Consider the following 23,275-nt stretch of genomic DNA (forward strand, 5'->3'; position numbering starts at 1 on the left):
GTAGTGCTTAGTTTAGTTTGCATTTGGTTGGAATCTTCTGTGGCATGCTGGCAGCTAAATCTTATGAACAAATTAACTCCTCTACCTCCTCTACCTGTATAGCATGGACCCTTACAAAGGTCTGCACAGCAAAATGCAGAATAGGCATCATCGTTACAAACATGCAAATTACTGACTGTATCTAATAAAGACCAAGAATTTTTTCCCCATGCCAAGAAACACATGCTTGAACATTGACATTTTTTTGCATTCTACCTTATCTCCATGTAATCACAATATTGTGCTAGTATAAAGAGTATATATCTATGTTTATGTATATTTATATGTGTAATAGTTGCATATATGCATCTCATTTTGGCATCCTTGTATTGTGTTTATGCAAATCAAATTGTGACTTTTGTATGAGAAACTTTTCAGCTCAGCTTCCAGCCTCAGCTAGCTAGATTTCACTAAGTTTATGCTGGTATCATCTGGATAAAGCTTTCCATATCTGGCAGGCTGGTTCAATCTCTGTTCATTTTAATGTTGCCAGAGTAATAACAATATGCTCATAACAGTTTTCAAAAGATAGATGAGGCTGTACTCTCCAACAAATAGCAAAAGTAAAGTTACCACTGTCATTTTGTATGATTTTTACTTGCACAGAAATAAAAAACATATTTACTCATCTAACATACATAGCTAGATGACAGAAATGCCACACCAGGAAGAGTACTACCGTTTCTAACGAACAGCACATTTTGTTGTTGTTTAATCCAGACTGACCTACACGGACACTGGTCTGTAATCCGTTTACAGGGTAGAGAGTGTGAAGGAAGACTTTCTGTGCCTCACACAGGTAGCTGTGGCGTCAAGGAGCTTTCAAGCGTTTGTTCTCTCTCTCGGATGTGGCTTGTGAGCTTTTCTGGTTTGTGAAACTGAAAGGTGAGAGTTGTGATCCATGGGCAGTTAGGCACGGTGGTACTGAGCAAGTAACCAAGAGGCTGCAGGTTCACATCCAGTGTTTTTATTCCAGCCTTGTTTACCATCTGCCCTGGCCTATACATGCTTGGTGCTAACTTTACATTAAAATGAAGTAGGTATGCACTGTCTGCCTCTTCTTACAGAGAGGAATGTTGCTTGTTATTCTCTTGTACTTTGTGTAATAAGAAATTACCACTGTGTACTAACTGGGCAAGACTTTAGTTTTTGCTCTGGCTTTGTATATGCATTATCTCACTTTAGAACACAGCTGTCACCAGGTGGGCTGTCAGGCCCAATACCCAGCTATAACACCTAAGCCACACTCTCTAAAGGCCAGTGAATCTGCACAGACTCGTTCCAGCATTGATCTGAAGTCCAGTTTCCCAGGCGGCTGTCAGGAATATAACATTTCCCCAGGAGCCTGTCAGGGATTCAGAAGTGTCTAATTGGAGTGCACACTCCCATCCCTCTGATCACGAGGCTATTCCATCGGGGAAGGCAGAGAGTCACGGGTTTGAATTCTCTGTATGGCTTCCCTCTGCACATGCTCCTTTTATGTGTGTTTCCTAAACCTTGATTCATAAGCAGTTATATCTGAGCAATGTGATGAAGCTGTTTTTCAGGTTGTCATTGTTATTTTGAAGCACTGATGAAAGGGTGTGTCTGGGTCGGTGTTTTCAGGCACGGACCCCTCTCCTTGTGTCGCAGCATTGGTCGGGTTTCGGGCTCAGGCTCCTGGGATTTCTCTGTGTGGCTCTTCAGTGCTGCGTGTGTAAATAGTTCTGTGTGTTTATGGAGAGAGCAGCGCCGCCCTCGACGGCCTTCACAAGTGGAATGAAATCTGTATGTGGCTCTAGCCCTGCTTTCTCAGGAAGGTGAGGCTCTGTGTAGCCAGAGCAAATCTCTGTGTGCTCTAGTAGCTTCATTTTTTTTTTTTGCATTTCCTAAGTGTCTATTACATAATCATGACCATGCTGAATGTTCCTGAAAAAATGAATGAGGAAGCCCCTGTTAAATCGTACATATATATATATATATATATATATATATATATACACGTTTGTGTGTCTATAAAATATAATCTCTATAGCTGCACCAGCTCTGGTTTTGTGGTCCTACCAGTAAAGTGAGAGAAAAGAGGATTATAGGCGAAATGAAGTCCAGAAGGAGTGGACGATAAAGTGTGTATCTTTAAACAATATTGGAAAGGCTTCTCTGGGTTTCACAGCTGCTCCTTTTAAAGGCAGCTTCTCTCACATCCACCCGGGGGAGAAAATACTAAGCCCAGGAATACTGTGCTGGAGACACCCATGCCACCTCACAGCCTCTGTGCAGTTTGTGGTTTTCTTTACGCTTTGGATGACTTTAATAATGATAGATTATTAATGAAATCCTAATTATAAATATCCCTGTTGAAACATACTGTTAAACATGCATTTGGGCATTTGAGATGCAGATGGTGATTACAACTCACGCCCTTGGGTAGCTGGCCACTCATGGGCATGCATGTGTGGGCTGGTGCAGGAGCATCCAGCATAGCGTGTACATTCACAGTTACATATGCAGTGATGGATGTGTTAGGCAGCTGCAGGGTGAAGCCGTGGTGGAAATCACAGCCTGCTGTGTGAGCCCTAAACACCCTGCAAACGTTTGATAAATCCTTCTGCCCCACTCTGTCTCAGCAGACCTGACCCGTCTGCGGCATGGGTGGATCGCTGAATGCATTATCACACTGGCTGAGCTCCTGTTGGGATGCTCAGAAACACAACCATACAAAAAGGCATTAATGAGGGAAGTTTAATTAAACTTGGAGAAAGACTAAGTGCCTGTCCCCTTTAACTCCCTGGGGGACAAACATCTTGGCCTCAGGCAGGATAAGCATTATCATATGTGTATGTACACGCGCAGACACGCACACACACACACACACACAGTGTGTAGCACGTTACCTCTTTTTTTCCATTCCAGTCCATTAGTAGCTGCTATAATTTGCACAGCTTCTCTGCAATGCACAGGGGCATCCTCTGGCAAGTCCTCCTAGCAAGAGCAAAGTATTAAGCAAAAATTGATCGGTTTGCTGGTTGATTGGTTGGTTTATGAGTTGGTGGACTGGTTGATTGATTTCTGATTGGTTGGTTGCTGGGAGTGTTGAATGATTGCTTGATTGGTTAGTTAATTGGCTGGTTGCTTGGTTGGCTAAATGAATGAATGACCTCTGCTTCTGTGGCTCATTTTGAAATTTTTAATAACAAGGCTGTTCTGTTTCACAGTTCACAGACCTTATACATGTATAATGCTACCATTGGACATTATGTTGATGAACAGCCCTCACGTGACTGTGTGTTTGTTAATCTGTAGTCCTTCAGTTTAAATGGAGAATGCCAGGGCTGTGTGCCGAGCGGTACAGCTCAGAGCTACAGTCTGTATGTGTGGAAAGCAGGCAGGGTTTTCGCTGTGCAAAGCACTCCGTTTATTCATTAATGTGCAGTGTCGATCTCTGGGCCTGGCGTTCTTCAACCGGTGGCGTTTAGCTGCGGCTTTCCCGTGACCTCCCTGCTTCCAGCGTGCTTTCAAATGGATATTTTATTAAACATCCCTGCACTTCCTGCTCACACCTTTAAAACAGTATTGAATTAGCTTGCTTTTTTTCCTGTCATACTCAATTTCAGCGAGTGCTGAGCATGTTGGCGCTTCACGCAACGCTCTGCACCTCTCTCCACTCCTCTTTCTGCCCTCCGTCTGTTTTCACAGGAGGTGGATTTAGGCTTGGTTCAGATTTGCAGTCTTTTTATGTCTGCTGGCTAAAAGCACTGTAATCTGGTCCTTCAGCAAAAATGTGCATCTACTGCAATAGTTTCCACATCAGCATTTGAAACATTGTTTTTTTTTTTAAATAAATACATAAATAACATTTTTTTCTCAGTTTAGAAGATTGTTGTGGCACTGCAGACTATACCTGTTGCGGTGAAAATGCAAAATTACAGAGGGCTAGAGCAATATTTCCTAAAATAAGAGACTAAAAAAATAGAGTATGTTACTTTATCAGAATCATTTTCTATATTGTAAATTCCACAGAGTTTTCCTGCCTATATATTTACATTTTGTTTTCGTTTAAAGCTGTTTGTTGATGTAAAAGTTCTGTAGTGCAGCACCTGATGTCAGCGTGCTGGAATATGTGTCATAATCAGCAAGTGCTCCATTTAAAACATTGGATCACATGTCTGTGATTCAGCAGACTGACATGATATAGCTTCTCATTAACGTTGAGGGCCATCATTCAATGACCAAACCGTTAGTCTCTGATTGGTCAGGATATTTTATACATTTTACACTGACCATCAGAAAAGAGCAAAGATTCAGTACTCAGTGATTCAGATCAAAGCATATATGAGTCTTTCTTGGTGACCTTGAGATTCACATGCGTGTGTCATGCTGAAATGTGCTCTATGGGAACTGAGATGTTTTGAAGAACGTACTGAGTTCTGCTCTTGATTGATTACTGGAATTCCACTCAGTGGCAGGTTTTAAGCGTGGCACACGCTCCCACGTACAGCCTGAGTGAATCCACAGAGAGTGTGCATCTCCTGCCAAAAGGAAAGCACACTCCCACACAGATGATCCTCACGTTTCTGTTGTTTTGTCTTATTTTGCTATTTTTTCTTTCACATATTTGAATGTATTTTTGGTGTTTTGGTGTTGGAGAACAGCTCTGGTGGAGATGATGCAATGGTGCATCTCATGAGCTGCAGATGTTGAAGCACCTGCTGCAGTGCAGGTCCCCCTGTACCTGCCGTCAGCCAGCAGGTGCTGATCAGCACCAACAGGTGAATGCACAGGTACAGAGGCAGAAGGTGAGATTTGCTGAACAGTCAGGGTGATTGATTGATGGACGGGTGAGAGGAAGACGAGCAGGATGTGAGGTCAGGGCAGGGGGCAGAGCTTCAGAGTAGGTACCGCTGCACTGAGACCTGTCAACAGATGGAGTGATGAAAATACCTGTGGACAGGTGGAGGGAGGAACCTCAATTACGCATGGGCAGCCAGCCACAACACTGCGCTCTGTATTTAACAGTGAATACCAAAATCACCCAGAACCTCTTCCTGGTGCCTTTTAACACAGCACACACCTTTCGCAAAAAATGGGCAATTTCTGTTGAGAGTTGAGTTGAGTTGAGTTGAGAGAAAAATGTAGGTTGCCTTCTATTGTAGTCAACGGTGGTTTTTATGACACATGGCTTTCTCCCCACCATACCCCCCCAGGTGGGTGGGGCTTCAGTCCTGCTAGTCAGCAGCTAGTCAGTAGCTTCACAGGCCACAGGGACCTGTTCAAATGTCACATCACACTATTGTAGTATGCCCATGCAAACTCAACAGATGAGACTAAGGAATGTCTTGTTACAGGGCGAATGCAATCTTTCATTCAGTGGATATGAATTTCCTTACAATCATAGCATGAATGGTGCATTGAGTGAATGGTGGTTATAATGGTACTTTATTTGGCTTTGAGTTAAACAGGGAAAAGAAAGGGGGGAGCTGGGGTACAGGAGGGATGCTGTGAACAGCTGACACAGACAGGAAGTGGCGAGTGTGATTTTTATAGTTGTGGATGTGACCTATGTGGATGTGGTCTATCTAGGTTTGATTCATTGCATAGGGATTGTCTGAAATGTCTCCTCCCGAATCCTTGTTTGGAACTTCCCTTGGCTCTGTGGCCCTGGGGGTTGGGGGCCAGTGAGTTGTTATATATCCAGCCTTTCTTACTGCTAGTGCTAACGGTGATAGCGTCTCTGCTACACAGCACTGCTGCACCTGCAGCTTAGCAATGCCAGTCACCCAGCACCGTCTGCGTCATCATTTCAATCAGCTTCTCTCTCCTCTCCCTCGCTCCTTCCCCCCTCTGCCTTTTTTCTGATGAGTGCCTGCCGTGTTGAAAGAAGAGGGGATGAGTGCTTTCTCAGGGCTTGCCTCTGCACATGCTGTGGCTTTGCATGCTGTTGGCTTTTCCCTGTGAATTAATGTGCGGCTCCTCCAGCTCCCGCTTCACCTGCTGTCCAGCCAATCACAGGGCACTGATTCTCTCCAGCCAATCACAGAGCGCTGATCCTCTCCAGCCAATCACAGAGCGCTGATCCTCTCCAGCCAATCACAGAGTGCTGATCCTCGCTCTTCTGGGTGCACCGTGGAGCACAGGGCCCTAAAAACTGGGCCCTAATCACATCGCATCACATTTCATAATCACATGCATAATCACATGCGTGAATGAAAAATGCTAAAACCTCCAATACGGCATGGGCCGGTCATGGATAGCTCCATTTGCTTAAGCAGCAATGCCACTGTTCAGATGTTTACATTATGTAAAGTACATTCAGCCGAGTCTTTCCTCCCTGTTTCAGAAGGGAAGTTATTTATTTTTACATAATTTATTTGCTTAGCAGATGTCTTCATCCAGGGGAACTTACAGAGCATACATTTTTCACACGCGCCATAATCTGTTTATACAGCTGGCTACTTGCAGAAGCAGCTTAGCGTAGTGCCTTCTGCAAAGCACTGGCACTGGTGGCCTCATATTGTGCACTTAAAAGTATACATGAGTGCGGTTGTGCATGCAGGTGTTTGAATGTATGCTCATTTCTGTGTGCGCACGCGTGTATCTGTGTGTGTGTGTGTGTGTGCGCGCATGTGTGTCTGTGTACATGTGTATGTGTGTGTGTGCGCGTGTGTGTTTGCTATTTTTTCTTTCACATATTTCACATACTGATTTTTTTTCTTTGTTTTATTTCTTCATATCACCCTGTTTTTCATCTTCTTCCTCCTGCTGATTCCTTCATTGTCGAGCCTCTTGGGATCCTATAGAATCTGAGTGGTTTTCTGAGATCCATCCTGGCATTATTGATATTAAAATGCTCTGTTCTCACCTCCTTAAAGTTGCTTATGGGACCTGCGCCCGTGAGATTTCATTGGTACAAGTGCAGATTAGCTGCTGAAAACTAGCATTAGCACACAAGGAGGCTTTGATCCATCCCCGTTACAGAGTAATCTCACTTCCTCTAACCTGGATCTGCTCCCCCTCTCTCACCAGACGGGGAAAATCCAGGAAGAGGGAATAAATGAATGTCCAATGGGCTTTCAGACTGGGATGAACTAATGAACTGAACCCAACCTCCTCCTTTTTGCAGCAAGTTCATTACACCTTAGTTCTGGTGACTTCCAAACTCATAATACATTTTGAGAGAGAAAGAAATAAAAGTAACACCTGCTTAAATTTGTCACATGAATATGAAGGGCCAAGTGCATTGTTGTTGGATAATTGAATGTAGAGAAAAACTAATCTGTGCTCACCGACCCCCTTCAGGGTTTCTCGGCACTTTAATTACGTTTGCATATTTCAGTCGCACACTTCCTCTACGGGGCTCTTTTTTGCACCCGGCGTTGTTGTGGTCATCTCGCGGTCCACTCTTATCTGCCCCATCATTCCCTCAGGATCCAGGGAACAGACAGAAACGGCAGCACTTGTTAAAAATCAATTCAACCTCATTCTGGTCATGTTGCAGTTAACAGTTATCTGGACCCATTCCCTCTGAAGTAACGGGCAGAATCAGCAGCACTTGTTTAAAATGCACTCTGCTTCATTCTGGTCATCTTGCGGTCGACCGTTATCCAGACTCATTCAGTCTGAATGCAGGGAGCAGGCAGAATCACCAACGCTCTCTACTTCATTCTGGTCGTCTTGCGGTCGACCGTCATCTGGACTCATTCCCTCTGAATACAGGGAGCAGGCAGAATCACCAACACGCTCTACTTCATTCTGGTCATCTTGCAGTCGGCCGTCATCTGGCCCCATTTTCAGGGTCCAGGGAGCAGGAGGAGACGGAAGCCATCTCTCCCAGCTCGTGTTTGCAAAGCCTGTGCTGTCCCGTGGATCATGGTGGGACCGGTTTGCCCAGGAGGGGTTCAAGCATCAGTCTGTCCCAGCCAGATGATCTCAATCTGAGGCAGACCCCAGGCCATCTAAACCAGGACAGGAGAGGAAGAGAAGAGCAAGGGGAAGAGGAGGGTCGGGGGAATGGAGGTCTGGCTGCTGGTGTTGTCCTCTCTCTCTCACAGGCTGCCTTTAATTTTCAAGGGAAATAAAGAAAATCAAACAGATGCTGAGGTGGAAGGTGTTTTTCGGGAGGTGAACCTGCCACGCCCACCCCTGCAGCCACGCTCGGTGTTGGAGGTCCCTCATGGGGTACACCTGGGTTGCGCTCCTGGCCCTGCTGGGGTGTCGCCGTGGTTACTTTGCCCCCGCAGATGCCAGCCCCTGGGATCGTTTGTGCCGGTACTGGCCTGTTCCCGCGGTGTGTCTGAATAACAGCTCACCCTGCTCCTCCTGTCACAGTGAAGGGTGGTGCTGGCTTTTTTCCACCCCTTTTGCTATTTTTCAAGCCCATTCTTTCAAACTGGTGAGGCAGTCCCAGCCGAGATCTCTATCAAGAATGATTTATCTGATATGAAATCTTGCTCCATCTCTCTCTTTCCCATGCTTCCCTGTGCTCTTTCCCTCTCCTTCACTCTGTCTCTCCTCCCCTCTGTCTCCCTCTTTCCCTCTCTCTATCTCTCTTTCCCTCTCTCTCCTCTTTCTCTTTACCTCTTTTGAGCTCTCTCTCTGCTCTCCCTTCCTTTTCTGGTTTATCTCTCTCTCCCTTTCTGTGTACAATCCTCCAGTTCCTTTCCTTCTTTCTCTTTCTCTTTATTTTTTCTTTTCTCTCCATTTCTTCTCCTCTCCTGTCGTGGAGCTTCTGCAATGTCAGTTCCTCAGATTGGCCACACCCCCTTCCCTTTCCCTGCCCCCTCCCTTTCCTGTAAGCCTTAGATAAAGTGATTAAGCACGTCTGGGAGTGTAAACCTTTTAGTAATAATGACAATATAACAAATAACATAACAGATGTAGTAGGTGGAAGTAAATGAAGGCACAGAGGAGTACAGGGGAAGAGGAGAGAAGGACAGGAAAAGAGAAGGGAGGAGAGATGTGAAAAGAGAAAGAAAATGTGAAAGTGTACAGATGAGAGAGAGACAGACAAGGGCTCTCGTTAGTTTTGGGAGTAAATTATTCAGCACAATCGGGAACCAACCATTCCAGTGTTGGATACAGGGGGAGGCAGTGTTTTCCTGCTTCACTGTGTTGCCAGGTGGATGCTGTCCCCAGAGGGGGTCCCTAGATTGAGTACCTGTGAAATCTGAGCCCTGCCCCCTCCCTGCTCCTCATCACCCCCATCCTCCTGTCCCCAACGTCCCCTCTTCATTTCAGACACAAACACCCCTTCTCCCCCGACACATACCCGCTCTGTTTTCCAGGAGCTGTTCCCTCCTCTGCAGCATCTCTCTCTCTCCCTGATGTTGCGTATGGTCTCACAGCCCATGCATCGGCTCTCAATCTGTGCCGTGTGTGTGTGTGTGTGTGCATGTACGCATGAGAGCGTCTGTGTGTGTGCGCGCGTGTGTGCTTGAGCTGCCTGCCCTTCCTCTCTCTCCTGTTCACTCATTCTCCCTCCCTCCCTCGCTCGCTCTCTCTCTCTCTCTCTCTCTCTCTCGCTCTCTCACTCGCTCTCTCTCTCTCTCTCGATCTCTCTCTCATAGTCTCTGCCTGTTCTTTCAGAAGAGCAGATACGTCCACGAGACAGAGCTCCTTCACTGCCAGGGTTCCTGTTTTAGTGGTGCTCTGTTTCCTGCTTGTTTCTTAGTTTTTTTGCTTGTTGTTCGGTGAGCACGGCAGTGCAGTCCGGCGTGTCGGTTAGCATGAGTCTGAGCGCTGCGGTGCAGACGCACGGGTCAGCGCTGCACGCCGCAGCTCCCGCGCCGACGAGCCCACGGGAGAGCAGGGGCTGAGCAAGCGACCGCGAGGACCGAGGAGAGCGAGCACCATGGGGATCCGTCAGCACTGAGCCACACGAGCAGGACCGCGAGACCACAGGAGAGGGAGCGCTCGCCGGATTCAGTACATTCATTTATTTATTTATTTGCTGTGTTTTGCTCTGCTGGCTGGCTGCAGAGTCTTCTCTCCTTGCCTTCCTCCAGAGATAAGACACCCCAGGAACGGGATTGGAGGACCTCTCCGCCGCTTATCCGGGCTCTTTTTCCTCTTCCTTCAGCAATAATCCCACCTGCCGAAGGCATGTGTCTCCTCTTCCCCTCTGCCCCGGAGGGGCAGCGTTCGGATGCGGGCTTAACACAGCATCGCAGCTTTCTCTGAGTCCCAGCGCCCGCCACCGACTTGCAAGACGCTGCAACTTTACGCTCCTTCATCCGTCTGATCCATTCTCTTCCTTTGTCCTTTCATTTGCTCCTTTTCTTTTTAAAATACAGATTTGTTTGTGGATTGTTTTTGTTTTGGGGCTTTTTGAGTAACTGGAGACTGCCTTTTTTCTTTGCCAGTTGCCTGGGTGGTTTTTTTTTTTTTTTTTTGCTTGTTTGTTTTTTCCCGAGGAACTCCTGGTCATACTCCCCACAGAATTCCGACAGCGTTTCTGAGGAGAGCGGAAGCCTATTTGTCCCTTCAGGATTTCACTGCTGGACACCGAAGCGAGGATTTTTTATGTTCCCCTTTTTCTTCTTCTTCTTTTTCCGGAGGAATTTTTTTTCTTCTTATGCTTGAGAGCCTACGTGTTCTGCATCCGGATCTTGGTCAGCCATTTATCCAATAAGGTGGAGGATTTCAATTTTGGATCTTTTCTCTGGTTTTCAGTCACAGAATTGTTTCATCAATATTTTTTACTTTTTTTTTTCTACACACGTTTTCTCCACTCCGAGGGAATCTGGAGATTATGGGCACAGGGGCGTGCTGAAATGTCGTCTTCCAGCCATGTGAGACTGCGAGGCTCAGGGCGGTCCTGCCGGCACTCTTGCGTTCCATTGGCTGTGATGCTGGTGGGCAGAGCCGGCTGCGCAGGCTGGGCAGGCCTGGCGTGCCGATGGCGGCTGGCCGTATTGCTGGCCCTGCTGGTTTTCCCCGGCATCGCCGGTGCCGCACGGGTCTCCTCCAGCCTCAGCACCACCCACCACGTCCACCACTTCCACAACAAGCACGGCACCGTGCCCATCGCCATCAACCGGATGCCCTTCCTCACCCGCGGGGGCCACGGTAGGTTGGGCATGCTCTGAGTTCTGCGGCTCCAGGTTCCGGTCTCTATCGGCTCGGTCTCTACTGCTCCGGTCTCTATCGGCTCCGTCTCTACTGCTCCGGTCTCTACTGCTCCGGTCTCTATCGGCTCGGTCTCTATCGGCTCGCTCTCTACTGCTCCGGTCTCTATCGGCTCGGTCTCTACTGCTCCGGTCTCTATCGGCTCGGTCTCTACTGCTCCGGTCTCTATCGGCTCGGTCTCTACTGCTCCGGTCTCTACTGCTCCGGTCTCTATCGGCTCGGTCTCTATCGGCTCGCTCTCTACTGCTCCGGTCTCTATCGGCTCGGTCTCTACTGCTCCGGTCTCTACTGCTCCGGTCTCTCCTGCTCCGGTCTCTATCGGCTCGGTCTCTATCAGCTTGGTCTCTATCGGCTCCGGTCTCTACTGCTCCGGTCTCTATCGGCTCCGGTCTCTACTGCTCCGGTCTCTACTGCTCCGGTCTCTATAGGCTCGGTCTCTACTGCTCTGGTCTCTATCGGCTCGGTCTCTACTGCTCCGGTCTCTACTGCTCCGGTCTCTATCAGCTCGGTCTCTACTGCTCCGGTCTCTACTGCTCCGGTCTCTACTGCTCCGGTCTCTATCGGCTCGGTCTCTATCGGCTCGCTCTCTACTGCTCCGGTCTCTATCGGCTCGGTCTCTATCGGCTCGCTCTCTACTGCTCCGGTCTCTATCGGCTCGGTCTCTACTGCTCCGGTCTCTACTGCTCCGGTCTCTCCTGCTCCGGTCTCTATCGGCTCGGTCTCTATCAGCTTGGTCTCTATCGGCTCCGGTCTCTACTGCTCCGGTCTCTATCGGCTCCGGTCTCTACTGCTCCGGTCTCTACTGCTCCGGTCTCTATAGGCTCGGTCTCTACTGCTCTGGTCTCTATCGGCTCGGTCTCTACTGCTCCGGTCTCTACTGCTCCGGTCTCTATCAGCTCGGTCTCTACTGCTCCGGTCTCTACTGCTCCGGTCTCTACTGCTCCGGTCTCTATCGGCTCTGTCTCTACTGCTCCGGTCTCTATCGGCTCGGTCTCTACTGCTCCGGTCTCTACTGCTCCGGTCTCTATAGGCTCGGTCTCTACTGCTCCGGTCTCTACTGCTCTGGTCTCTACTGCTCCGGTCTCTATAGGCTCGGTCTCTACTGCTCCGGTCTCTACTGCTCCGGTCTCTATCGGCTCGGTCTCTACTGCTCCGGTCTCTACTGCTCCGGTCTCTATCGGCTCGGTCTCTACTGCTCCGGTCTCTATCGGCTCAGTCTCTATCAGCTTGGTCTCGACTGCTCCGGTCTCTTTTTTGCCAGTCTCTGTGAGCGTGGTCTCTGTTGCCTCGGTCTCTGCTGATGCAGTCTATGTTGCCCCAGTCTTTGTCAGTCTCTTTTTTGCCCTGGTCTCTGTCGGCTCAGCTATTGCTCGTGTCCTCCTGTGAGTGTGATGGTAGATCCGCGGTGTGTGGTTATGATTGCCACCAGGTCCTTTACACAGCAGGGCTCAGGGCTCAGGGCTCAGGGTGCAGGCATCACAGCACACAGTTCCTGCCTCACTGCCTCTTGTACGGTCTCTTTACGGTGTGATTTACACTGCTGGGCTTGACACACACACACACACACACACACACACACACACACACACACACACACCTGCATAGAGGCGGACCCCTGGCTAGGTATCGGGGGCTTGCTGAGCCATACCCCGGCACCGTTAGAGTCTGTTCCCACAGATGATCACCCTCATTGTGGGGACTGGGTGACGGACAGGGTCTTTGATTGCCATTTAGTTGTCCCATACAGCTGCATGGTGTTTGCATCCCTCAGCATCATGGCTGGTTTCCATGGCGTCTCCATAGCATCTCCACACATCTCGCTGGGTTATTCAGAGATCAGGGCAGCTCTTCTTCCTTGAAACCTGCCTCTGCAGTGGAAATCTCGTCTCAGTTGATATCTGTATATCCCAACGCCCCCCCCCCCGGCATCATTCGGCTGGCTTCTGCTGCAGCTCCGGGTTCCTGTACAGATCTGTATTTGATATGCAGGAAGTGTGCATTTCTGCAGGGCATGCAGGTCGCCAGGTCTCCTCACGGTCAAACGCCCAGGCGTCACATTATCAACGTTACCGCTTTTCAGCGTCTCCCCTGCGCTCGTTACCGTAACCGCAGAGGGGTCAAACACACTCACCCACAGCATGCATACAATGAAGCCCCCGTCAGGAAGCCTTTACACTCATTTCCACATAATTATGCTCCAGCGTCCTGTTCCAGGGTAACTTACATCAATAAATCCGTCTTTAAAATGGCAGCCAGAGACAGGGTAGCTGTAGATGTTTTTGTTTTTTCTGTTTTCTTCCCCTCCCTGCTGGCTCCATTAAATGTGATTAACTCAGTCACCATGGCATTTTTTCGCTTTATAATGTCTCCTGCCAGGAGTCATATCAGGGTATTGGTGAGGATGGTTGTCCACCTGGTCCAACATCATAGCGATGCCATCAGGGTCACACCTGACCTGACCTGTGTGGGCAGGCTGGACATTAACTGTGATAAAGTCAAGATGTTAGGTGGGAATGTATAAGAAATGTGTTACAAGTCCTACACATGTATCATACGAACATCCACATGAAGTCAGTTAGGCCTAATGTAATAGAAATGCAGAGCAGATTTTAAACAGTGGACCCGTTCACTGTCTGATGCTTCCCGAGTGGAAGGAACAAATATAGCATTATATGTATGATACATTTAAAACCTGTATTTTACACAATAATGTTTTTTCAGTTTAGAAAACACACAAAGCAACTAGTGCATCCAACAGACTGAGAACATCCAGACGGTCAGGGTCCTTCTGCCTCCTTTATTTCAAACCAGTGTGAAGAGCAGACAGCGTCTTCTTTTTAGAAAGCAGGTGATGTCCGTGAAAGGTCCAGACTGATATTTATTGAGGGATGTTTGCCTATTGCAAAGACAAATAAACAGTTAGCTGCATAGCTAGCCACTGCATCAATAGCTGGCATTTTCCTCTGGGTAGCACACCATCTTTTCCTGCTCTGCCCTCTCGTCTGTGTCTTTTGCAGGGTGCTAGAATCGTATCTGAAAACACAGATTGCGCTGGCTCTCGTTCCAAATTCCTCGTTTTATGAGTCAATGTTTATGATCACAAGCTGGGATTGTGCCTCCGTCTGTTTGCCTGCTGCTGTGAGGGAGCGGGAGTTCTGCTCAGCCTGTAGGTTAACCCCTCTCCCCTCAGCAAGGCAGCATGATTGGCCGACCCTAACAGGGAGCCTTTTTTAACTTGTTTTTTGGCGTAATGTACCTTGTGCATTCTCAAAGTGTTCTGAAGAACTCCTGCAGGCATGAAAACAGATCAGAGATTTTTAGCCATTACGGTGCAACATGTGCATGCCATTATTCACCAACATAAACGTTTATTGAAGACCAGTATGAGAAAGTAAAAAGACAACTGCATCCAAATACACATAAACTAATTAACATTCAATTAATATCTGCCCCAAATCTGAGGCAACTGTCTCACTGAAGGTTAATTATCTGTTCAATTAATTATTCTATTCCCTATAACAGCAAATTGAACAACTAATTAAGCTTATTTAACTAATTTAAAATTTCCTTTTTGCACAGATGAACATAAATAAGCTGCAGAGATTTTGGTTTATTCCTGTCCTGAACTCAGCACAAATGCCTTTTCCACTGTCATTACTTTAGCGAAAGGGAAAATGCTGAGGTGTGACTCACTGTGGCCAATGAAGGTGCTGTTTATTAAAAGAATAGGAATTGTTAAACCTGGTGTCCTGGTCAAGTTGCTGACCTGGCTCTTTCAGTCTGGCCACCTGCAGCTGCTTGGTTCCTTGATCTCTTTCACCTCCTACCCACCATTTTATTCTTTGGTTTTTACTCTAAAGTAAAGTGAGATCTCACTTGACCTTCCTTGGTAAATAAAGAGTTAATAGCAAATGCATACATAATGTCAAACCACTGATCTGTAGGCCATTGACAGCTCAACCAAACCTGACTAAGAGCTTAGCTGTGATGTAAACCTGCATGCAGTGTGCAGCCTCGGCATTGGCTCAGAGAAATACCATGCTACAGATTATTAGGAAAGACAAGCATGACAGTCAGTCATGAAGGAGTCTGTCTTGAACCAGCTTGTCTGCCATGATCTGTAGCAGTGCCTAGCTTTAGCCAGCACGTGGCGTGGTGTGCAGCAGTGTCCACTTTGAGCCAACATGTCTTCCCAGCTGTGCAACAGTGCCCATCTTGAGCCTGCATGTCTGTGGAAGCAAAGGAGGTGAGCTTTAACTGTCTATGAAGCCGTCAGTCTGCCATGACTCCTCTTAGTTGTTCAGCCTTGTAGCTTTAGCACACGCCTTATCTCCACTTGCTGGCACTGTGGAATTATTATTTTTCCCTTGAAGAGATACATATCACATTCAATCACATAGAAGAGGGCGAATGTATAAGCCGTTAATCAAACCCAGACTGTACAGTTTACTGTAAGCAATCCAGGTAGGGATCACAGTGAAAACATAATCTTTTGGAAATATTCTACACCCCCCGGAGAGATTGTGTGCCCTCTCTGGGGTTAGCAGTAGTATTAGCTCTGAGTAGCTCTTTCTGCAATTGAGAGAGGGAGGTGCTGCCAGAAGATTAGTGCAAGAGATGGCGTGAACTGCGATGAGCTCTTTTCCCGTTACTGTGATTGGACACAATCAGTGCAGGGGCGATCTGTGTGGCGGAGGATGTATGTCTGCTCTGTTTCAGCTGAAGATGGGCGGCTGGTGGCTTTGCCATCCATAATTATGGATTTTTTTGTGTGATGGAAAAAGGGTGTAGGTCCACGGATAAGCAGCTATTTAAATAAAGGGGAGGCCTGCTGCTATAACTGGGAAAGTCAGATGAGGAGAAATATCTTACCCAAGAAAACTTCAACCATGAGTGATGCTTAGTATGCAAACAGTAACACCTAAGGAAAATTCCCACCTTTGCTCTGCCTGCAGCTGGAGCCCGGGACAGCTAAAACTGTCAATGTCCTACGGTCTCCACTGTCCTGCTCCTCCTCCACCTCCTGCTGAGCTTCCAGGACTTTCAGAGTGTTTGAGGGGCTGCGCTGACCTGTGCTCCCTTACATTACATCACTGTCATTTAGGAGACACTCCTTTCCAGTTACAATTTTATTGATTTATACAGCTGGATATTTACTGAGGCGATTGTGGGTTAAGTACCTTGCCCAAGGTTACAGCAGCAGCAGCCCAGCGGGGAATCGAACCAAAAACCTTTTGGTTATGAGTCCTGCTCCTCACCACTATGGGGCGCTGCTGCCAGAGGCTCCGATACCATCGCAGGGTCTACTGCACGTCAGGACTGTGTGGAACAGATTCGCATCTCAAACGCCTCCCCTCGCCGTACCGTGTACACATCTATCAGCCCAGACTCCTCCCATTGGCTGCGCATCCATCTCCCTAAGCCATGAATCCACCTGTGTAGGTATCTGCGGCATTTTCTGCCCTCTTATCTCACAGAAGCAGGCCTGACTGTTGGAATGGTGTCACCGGGACCCTGACAATGTGCAGAGTCCATCAGTGCCATTAATACAGGGGTCTCTACGACCCTTATTAAACACTGCTCATGGCTGGCGAAGAAAATGTAATAATAGTAGTAATAATAATGTTAGTAATAATCATTATCATCATAATAACCAAATAAATATCACCAGTTCCAGCAAAAGCTTTGTGAACCAGTCTAAATTAAATTGTTTCTAAACAATTTAAATTGTTTCTAAACAATTAAGATACTGTAAAAATTATGTGTTTGTGACACACCGGTGAGTCATTTTTGCGTGGTGCTTCGGTCCAGAGGAGAGCAGTTTCGGGGTTTGCATTTGTTCTGCTCCCTGTGCTGCAGTCTGCTGGAGCCGTTTGCATCAGGGCGTGATTCTCCTGAAGACAGGCTGCTGTCAGGGGACTCTCCTCCTCTGGCCGATACGCACTCCTAAACGGCTCTGTTCATCGGGCGCAGGACAGTGAGAGTGAAGTGAAAGCCGTCCCCTCAGTGTGCTGACGGCACTGAGACAGAGCCGCTGCTGAAGGTGGCCTTCGAATAGACGTCCCCTCTTAGGGGGAGTGTTACCAGGCTGAGTGTGTGTGAATGGTACTCTCTCACAGAGAGAGCATTACCAGGCTGAGTGCGTGTGACTGGTACTCTCTCACAGAGAGAGCATTACCGGGCTGAGTGCGTGTGTCTGGTACTCTCTCACAGAAAGAGCGTTACCAGGCTGAGTGCGTGTGTCTGGTACTCTCTCACAGAAAGAGCGTTACCAGGCTGAGTGCGTGTGACTGGTACTCTCTCACAGAAAGAGCGTTACCAGGCTGAGTGCGTGTGACTGGTACTCTCTCACAGAGAGAGCATTACCGGGCTGAGTGCGTGTGACTGGTACTCTCTCACAGAAAGAGCGTTACCAGGCTGAGTGCGTGTGACTGGTGCTCTCTCACAGAGAGAGTGTTACCGGGCTGAATGGGTGCGCTCACAGAGGCTTTGCCACCTTTGCCGTCCTCACCGCTGGAGGAGGAGAGAATGTCTGTGAGTGGAGAACAGCAGCAGGACAGCGGTGTTCCTGCAGGGCTGTTCCTGCAGGGCTGTTCCTGCGCGGATCTCAGCCTGCACAGTGACCCACGGCGTGCAGTAGGGTTTCTCAACAAATCTCATGTTCTGAGGACGCTCTGCGTGTGTCTGTGACGTCAGAGCCGAGCCAGTGCAAAGCTGGCTGCTGCCAGTGTAGAGATAATGCCAATTATTCACAATGATCCCCCTCCCCCTTTCTGACGTGAACATGTGGTGGGGTGGGGCTCTATATTTAGGCTGTTCCTGTGCAGCATGTGGACTGGGCTGTGTCTGATTCCCATCTGAATCTGCTCCTTTTGTGTCGGGGGTGTGTGTTGTCACACTGACAGGGAGAATGCTGATGCCGTTCAGACTCACCGCTGCCCCCTGCAGGCTGGTCCAGTAGTGGCACATCCCCTCACTGCAGCCCTCAGTTCTCATACGTATTGCTGTGATCCCTTTGCACCTTCTCAATGCTTCTGGTTGTATAATTTATTCATGTATTCATTTTCTGCAAGACTTTGTAGTGTGTTTCTGGCTGTGATGCTCTAAAGACATCTAAAGAGTTTTTCTTTGTGTTTTTACCAATCAGGTCTGATGGTGCGTACCCCCACTCATTCCTTTCTCAGAGAAGCAAGGGGCGTGTGTGTGCAGAGGTGCAGTGCGGGGTCTGTGCAGCGGAATCTCTTTCCTGTTTGAATGTATTCAGTGATGGAGAGAAGCCTCCTCTCGGCTGTAATCTCACTGAAGGACCTGTCCTTGCAGTTGCCTGATGTTGTCACGGTGATCAGCATATTCGGCACCCCCACACATGCAACCCCCCAATGCTGTGCCCATAGCAACCATCCACCGGTGTGTCCTTGAACTGAGTTAAGTGGTGGTCTCCAGACGAGTCGCTGCCAGGCCTGCCTCGCTCGCTCCAGCCTCCCTGCTGTTTGCGCTGGGTCCATCAATACTTTACCCCCAGGCTTCCCGGGCCTCCTCTCGCCTTACCTAATCAGCATGCAGTGAGGGCTTCAGCAGCGGCTCTCTGGGGGAGTGCGCAGGTAGATGTGTGTTTTAGGGACCGGCATCACCTGCTCAGCTGCGTGACTGCAGGCCTGTTACTGAGACAGACAGAGAAAGACCGCCACATTCGCCATTATTACCCCGCCATCTCTCGCGGGCCCGGGAACCCAGGTGCAGAGCTGTACCTGCGCGGCTACTCCCTGTCTCTCCTCAGGTGGAGCATCTCTCTGTCCCTGCATCCCATTTTTATTCCAACGCACCCCAATCACACCCCCGCCATGACCGATGCAGCGTGTGACCCCGCCTGCCGTGACCGATGCAGCATGTGACCCCGCTGCTGCCTGCCACCCCAGTAATGAGCTCAGCCAGGTGTTCAAACACTGTGGAGGCAAACAGCCTGCCGGCTCGTCTTTGGCTGGGGGCGCAGGGTGGCACCGGTCTGCAAGTGTGCGCCAGTCAGTGGAAGAAACAGCGAGGTGAAACTGGCATGAACGGGCTTGCAGAGGGTACTGGCTGCAAACAGCAGCAGCATGCCTCTGCATGGCAGGCACAGGGAGGCCAGCGTGATGTTGGAGTGAGTCGGCATTGAGGTTAGAGGTGATGCTTGGTTAGCTTGCTAGCTTCTGTAGATAATAAAGACATTCACCACGAAGGTCAGTGCTGTTTTTGCTTGGATTTCTCCTCTTGTGTTTTGCCGGCTGGTTTTGTTTGTGCAGCCATCGATGGACACTGGAAGTCATTGCTGAATCTGAACAGCGAGTGACACTCATATTACAGTGGGCTCAAAGAGATTTGATTTCTGCCCCTTTCTGCTTCATAACCTTGTAAAAATCACAATCCTGTATTGTATTTGAGCAAATGTTGCAGCGTTGTATGTTTGTCCTTTGAATGTTTTTTTTCCAGAATATTTTTAACTAATTCATGATTACAAAAGTTTTTCATTAGTGAGTGCCTCTCACATGGATCAGGCCAATTCAAGCCGAATCACCCTGCAGCAGAAGAACTTGAATTGCACTGTCATATCATATGTAGCTTCTGTTTGGACAGCGGGCTCCTACCGTTGACATACAGTACAAAAAACAGAAAGGGTGTGTCTGTGGACATCTTGCATTTTACAAGGGTTCTTTGAACAGCATAGCGGGCTGTGATCATTTTTTTTTTCACAAAAAGCACATATCAGTGTAACTCACCAAAGAGAAAATCTGTCTACATTTGTGGGCTGATGGTGTTAATTTTGGAATATGATACAGCATATCATGCTACATTGTAATGATCTTTAAACCTGAACATCATGAGTCATGTAAATAAATAATGAACTGAAACATGTGACAATCTTTCACAATCTGCACCTTGATTTCTGGAGCAAAGCCAATGCTGGGGTCCTGACCTACAGCTAAATCCCTCGCAGAACCTTTCAGTCACAGCTGGGCTCAGCACTTCTGGAGGAAGGAGAAGAATCATTCCTGACCGGTAATTGATTATGCATTTCAAAGACTGCCGTGTTGCTGTGTGAGCATAGCTGTAGAGGTTGGATTCAAAGCCCCCAGCCCCCATGGATCCAGTCAGATCTGAGAGAAACAAAAACCATGGATTGAATATCACTGTTGTTGTCAGGAGCAGACACTTGGGAGTAAATGACTGTGTCACTGTTGAGGTTAGGAGAAGCAGAACCATGGGCCGCGTGACCGTGTTACAGCTGCAGTCAGGAACAGTGAAACCCTGTTTCAAATGACTGTGCCACAGCTGCAAGGAAATGGCAGACATCAGGGCTTGCAAATCAGAGAAGAATACTGAAGACTGAAGTGTTTTCAAAAAAAAACTATATTCAGAGCATGAAATTCTCACATTGTGTTTTCCTGGAAAAGAACAGAGAATATGCCTATACATGTCTATGCCTATACACCGCTATATGCTGTTTTATTTACAGCACTTTAACAAACAGATAATCACCTGTACAATTTGCTATCACTTAGCCACTTATTGTATTAAGTTAGACTAAAAGAGTACTAAGTAGTTACACAGTTAGCAGCAATTTACAGCTCTGATACTGTAGCTCTTCATTTCTGTGTAATTTCTGTGTAGGGAGCGACACGTTGTGGGGGAAGTGCTGTTGGCCAGACTGAACCAGAATAATGAATAACCGTGGAACAGCATGAGCCAGTTCCTCACTTATTCAGGTGCATTAGGCGAGAACGCTGCTGATGTCTCAGAATCGCACAGCCACAGAATCTGCTGACATTACACTCATATTCTGCAAGAGGGCTGACAGAGAGCATTCCAGTCCCTTTTTTATACCACCATTCTAAAGACCTCAGTCTTCCCTCAGTGTAACTGTATGTGTGATGCTGTTCACAGTGAGTTGAGAGGGGGAAGAGTGTAGATTTCTGTACTTACTAACCTCCCTCCCACACCCAGTCCACCCATCCTCCCCCCAGTCTGCATACTTTCCTCTACGGTCAAATACAGTCATCCTTATTATGATAATCATTATTATTAGTAGTAGCAGCAGCAGCAGTAGTAGTATTAATCTCACCCTATGGCTTTTGTACAAATGGACTAATTAAAGCATGTCTGTAAGAGGAGTGCCGGCTTTAACATTACTTGCATAATGAGGGACTTGGCTCAACAACAGCGCAAACAAACACCATTACCATTTCAGCCTGAAATGAGCTCCAGAGGGCTAGGAGGCCTTTGGCCTTTGCTCTTGTATTAGGGTCATGGAGTAGCCTAAAATCAAGATAACTCCTTTCCTTGTCCTACACTGCTACAGTGCTCAGCCTCGGAGCGGATCAGTTGCACATGGCGCGGCAGGAATATCACACCTGCGTGGATCTCCTGCTGCTGCTCTGTGGCAGAGCACGCCTGAGGTGGTGCCGGGCTTGTACTGAAAATCCCCGTTGCCATGGTGTTCTGTCCGCAAGGGCTGCGCCCCGTGGACACGGTGCAGGGGGGTGTTCCAGGCGGCCGCTGATGGATGCTCGTCCTGCGTGCGCCATGGCGGCTCTGTACTCGTCCCCCACGCCCCGCTGGTGGCTCTGTACTCATCCCCCACGCCCCGCCGGTGGCTCTGTACTCGTCCCCCACGCCCCGCCGGTGGCTCTCTACTCGTCCCCCACGCCCCACCGGCGGCTCTGTACTCGTCCCCCACACCCCGCCGGTGGCTCTGTACTCGTCCCCCACGCCCCGCCGGTGGCTCTGTACTCGTCCCCCACACCCCGCCGGTGGCTCTGTACTCATCCCCCACGCCCCGCCGGTGGCTCTGTACTCATCCACCACACCCCGCCGGCGGCTCTGTACTCGTCCCCCACGCCCCGCCGGTGGCTCTGTACTCGTCCCCCACGCCCCGCCGGTGGCTCTGTACTCGTCCCCCACGCCCCGCCGGTGGCTCTCTACTCGTCCCCCACGCCCCGCCGGTGGCTCTGTACTCGTCCCCCACGCCCCGCCGGCGGCTCTGTACTCGTCCCCCACGCCCCGCCGGTGGCTCTGTACTCGTCCCCCACGCCCCGCCGGCGGCTCTGTACTCGTCCCCCACACCCCGCCGGTGGCTCTGTACTCATCCCCCACGCCCCGCCGGTGGCTCTGTACTCGTCCCCCACGCCCCGCCGGTGGCTCTCTACTCGTCCCCCACGCCCCGCCAGAGCGTATCGGTGCATACTTGCACACACTCAGATCAAAGCCATGTTGAAAAGAAAGCCGCATTACTGGCACAATTCTGTACTTGTTCTGAGTAAGAGAAACTTAAGCTGGCTCAGATACTGTAGAGAGTGTGTACAACACTGTATTAGTGGGTAAAGGAGGCGTGAAAAGCTACGTTTGAGCCAATAAAAAAGCAAGTGTGTAAAAGCCCATAGACAGCCCAACCAGCAGTACACACGCTTTGGTGATGACAGATCTTTTAAACAGACTGATGCTTTCAAAGAAATGAGGCCAAGGAATGAGTTGGATAGGTACTGCTTCTGCAAGTCTGTTTCCATGAATCCCCCCTTTTACACAGCAAATGCTCAGCATTTCCTCTGGTGACGCTACAGATGCTCTTTCTCCTAGCAGTGTGAAAGGACACAGCACTCTACTTGGAACTGGGATGCACACATTGATGATGTCAAGTGATGTCAATACTCTGCTAATGCGATGCTCATTCTAAATATGGCATGAAATATGGAAGAGCCTCCGTGACAGAATGATGTAGATGACATTGATGTCTTTAGATTTATGTAGAACTGCCCACTTGGTAACCAAAACTTCTGCCACTTATTAGCCAGCTCAAGAGTAACAATAGCTGTAAAATGAGGTATGTCTTAATGTGAGGTTGATTTTCGAATGGATCCTGAGGTCTTTGATGGACCAGTGTACTTGCAAATATTAGGTATTTGTTCACAGTGGTAAATAGCACAGCTCTGTCCTGTAAACTTGCTGTCGAGGGCCGTCTTATCTGTAAGCTGGTCCTAACTGTTTAAGCCCACGCATTGTGTTTATACATTGCTGGGTTGGTTTGTTCTGTTCCCCCCATTGCAAACAACAAATGATTGCATTTTTGCAAGAGAATATCAAGATAATTTTGATCCTTTGATTC

The 23,275-nt window shown here is 48.5% G+C and overlaps 1 protein-coding gene across 11 annotated transcripts in view; it reads left to right on the top strand.

The window, feature by feature from the left end:
- The window catches only part of nrxn2a (neurexin 2a), a 575,558-nt gene that overhangs the window by 372,512 nt on the left and 179,771 nt on the right, over window positions 1-23,275 (top strand). For 2 of the 11 annotated variants that reach the window (XM_036523419.1, XM_036523420.1), the window contains exon 1: window positions 10,404-11,082. The exons of 7 other annotated variants lie outside the window; for them this stretch is intronic. In XM_036523419.1, the coding sequence (XP_036379312.1) occupies window positions 10,788-11,082 (295 nt within the window). In that variant the 5' untranslated portion in view covers window positions 10,404-10,787. Of the gene's footprint in view, window positions 1-10,403; window positions 11,083-23,275 lie in introns of those variants that run through there. 2 more of the 11 variants (XM_036523421.1, XM_036523422.1) reach the window with 1 other exon arrangement.

Source organism: Megalops cyprinoides, chromosome 3, assembly GCF_013368585.1.
Source record: "Megalops cyprinoides isolate fMegCyp1 chromosome 3, fMegCyp1.pri, whole genome shotgun sequence".
NCBI lineage: Eukaryota > Metazoa > Chordata > Actinopteri > Elopiformes > Megalopidae > Megalops > Megalops cyprinoides.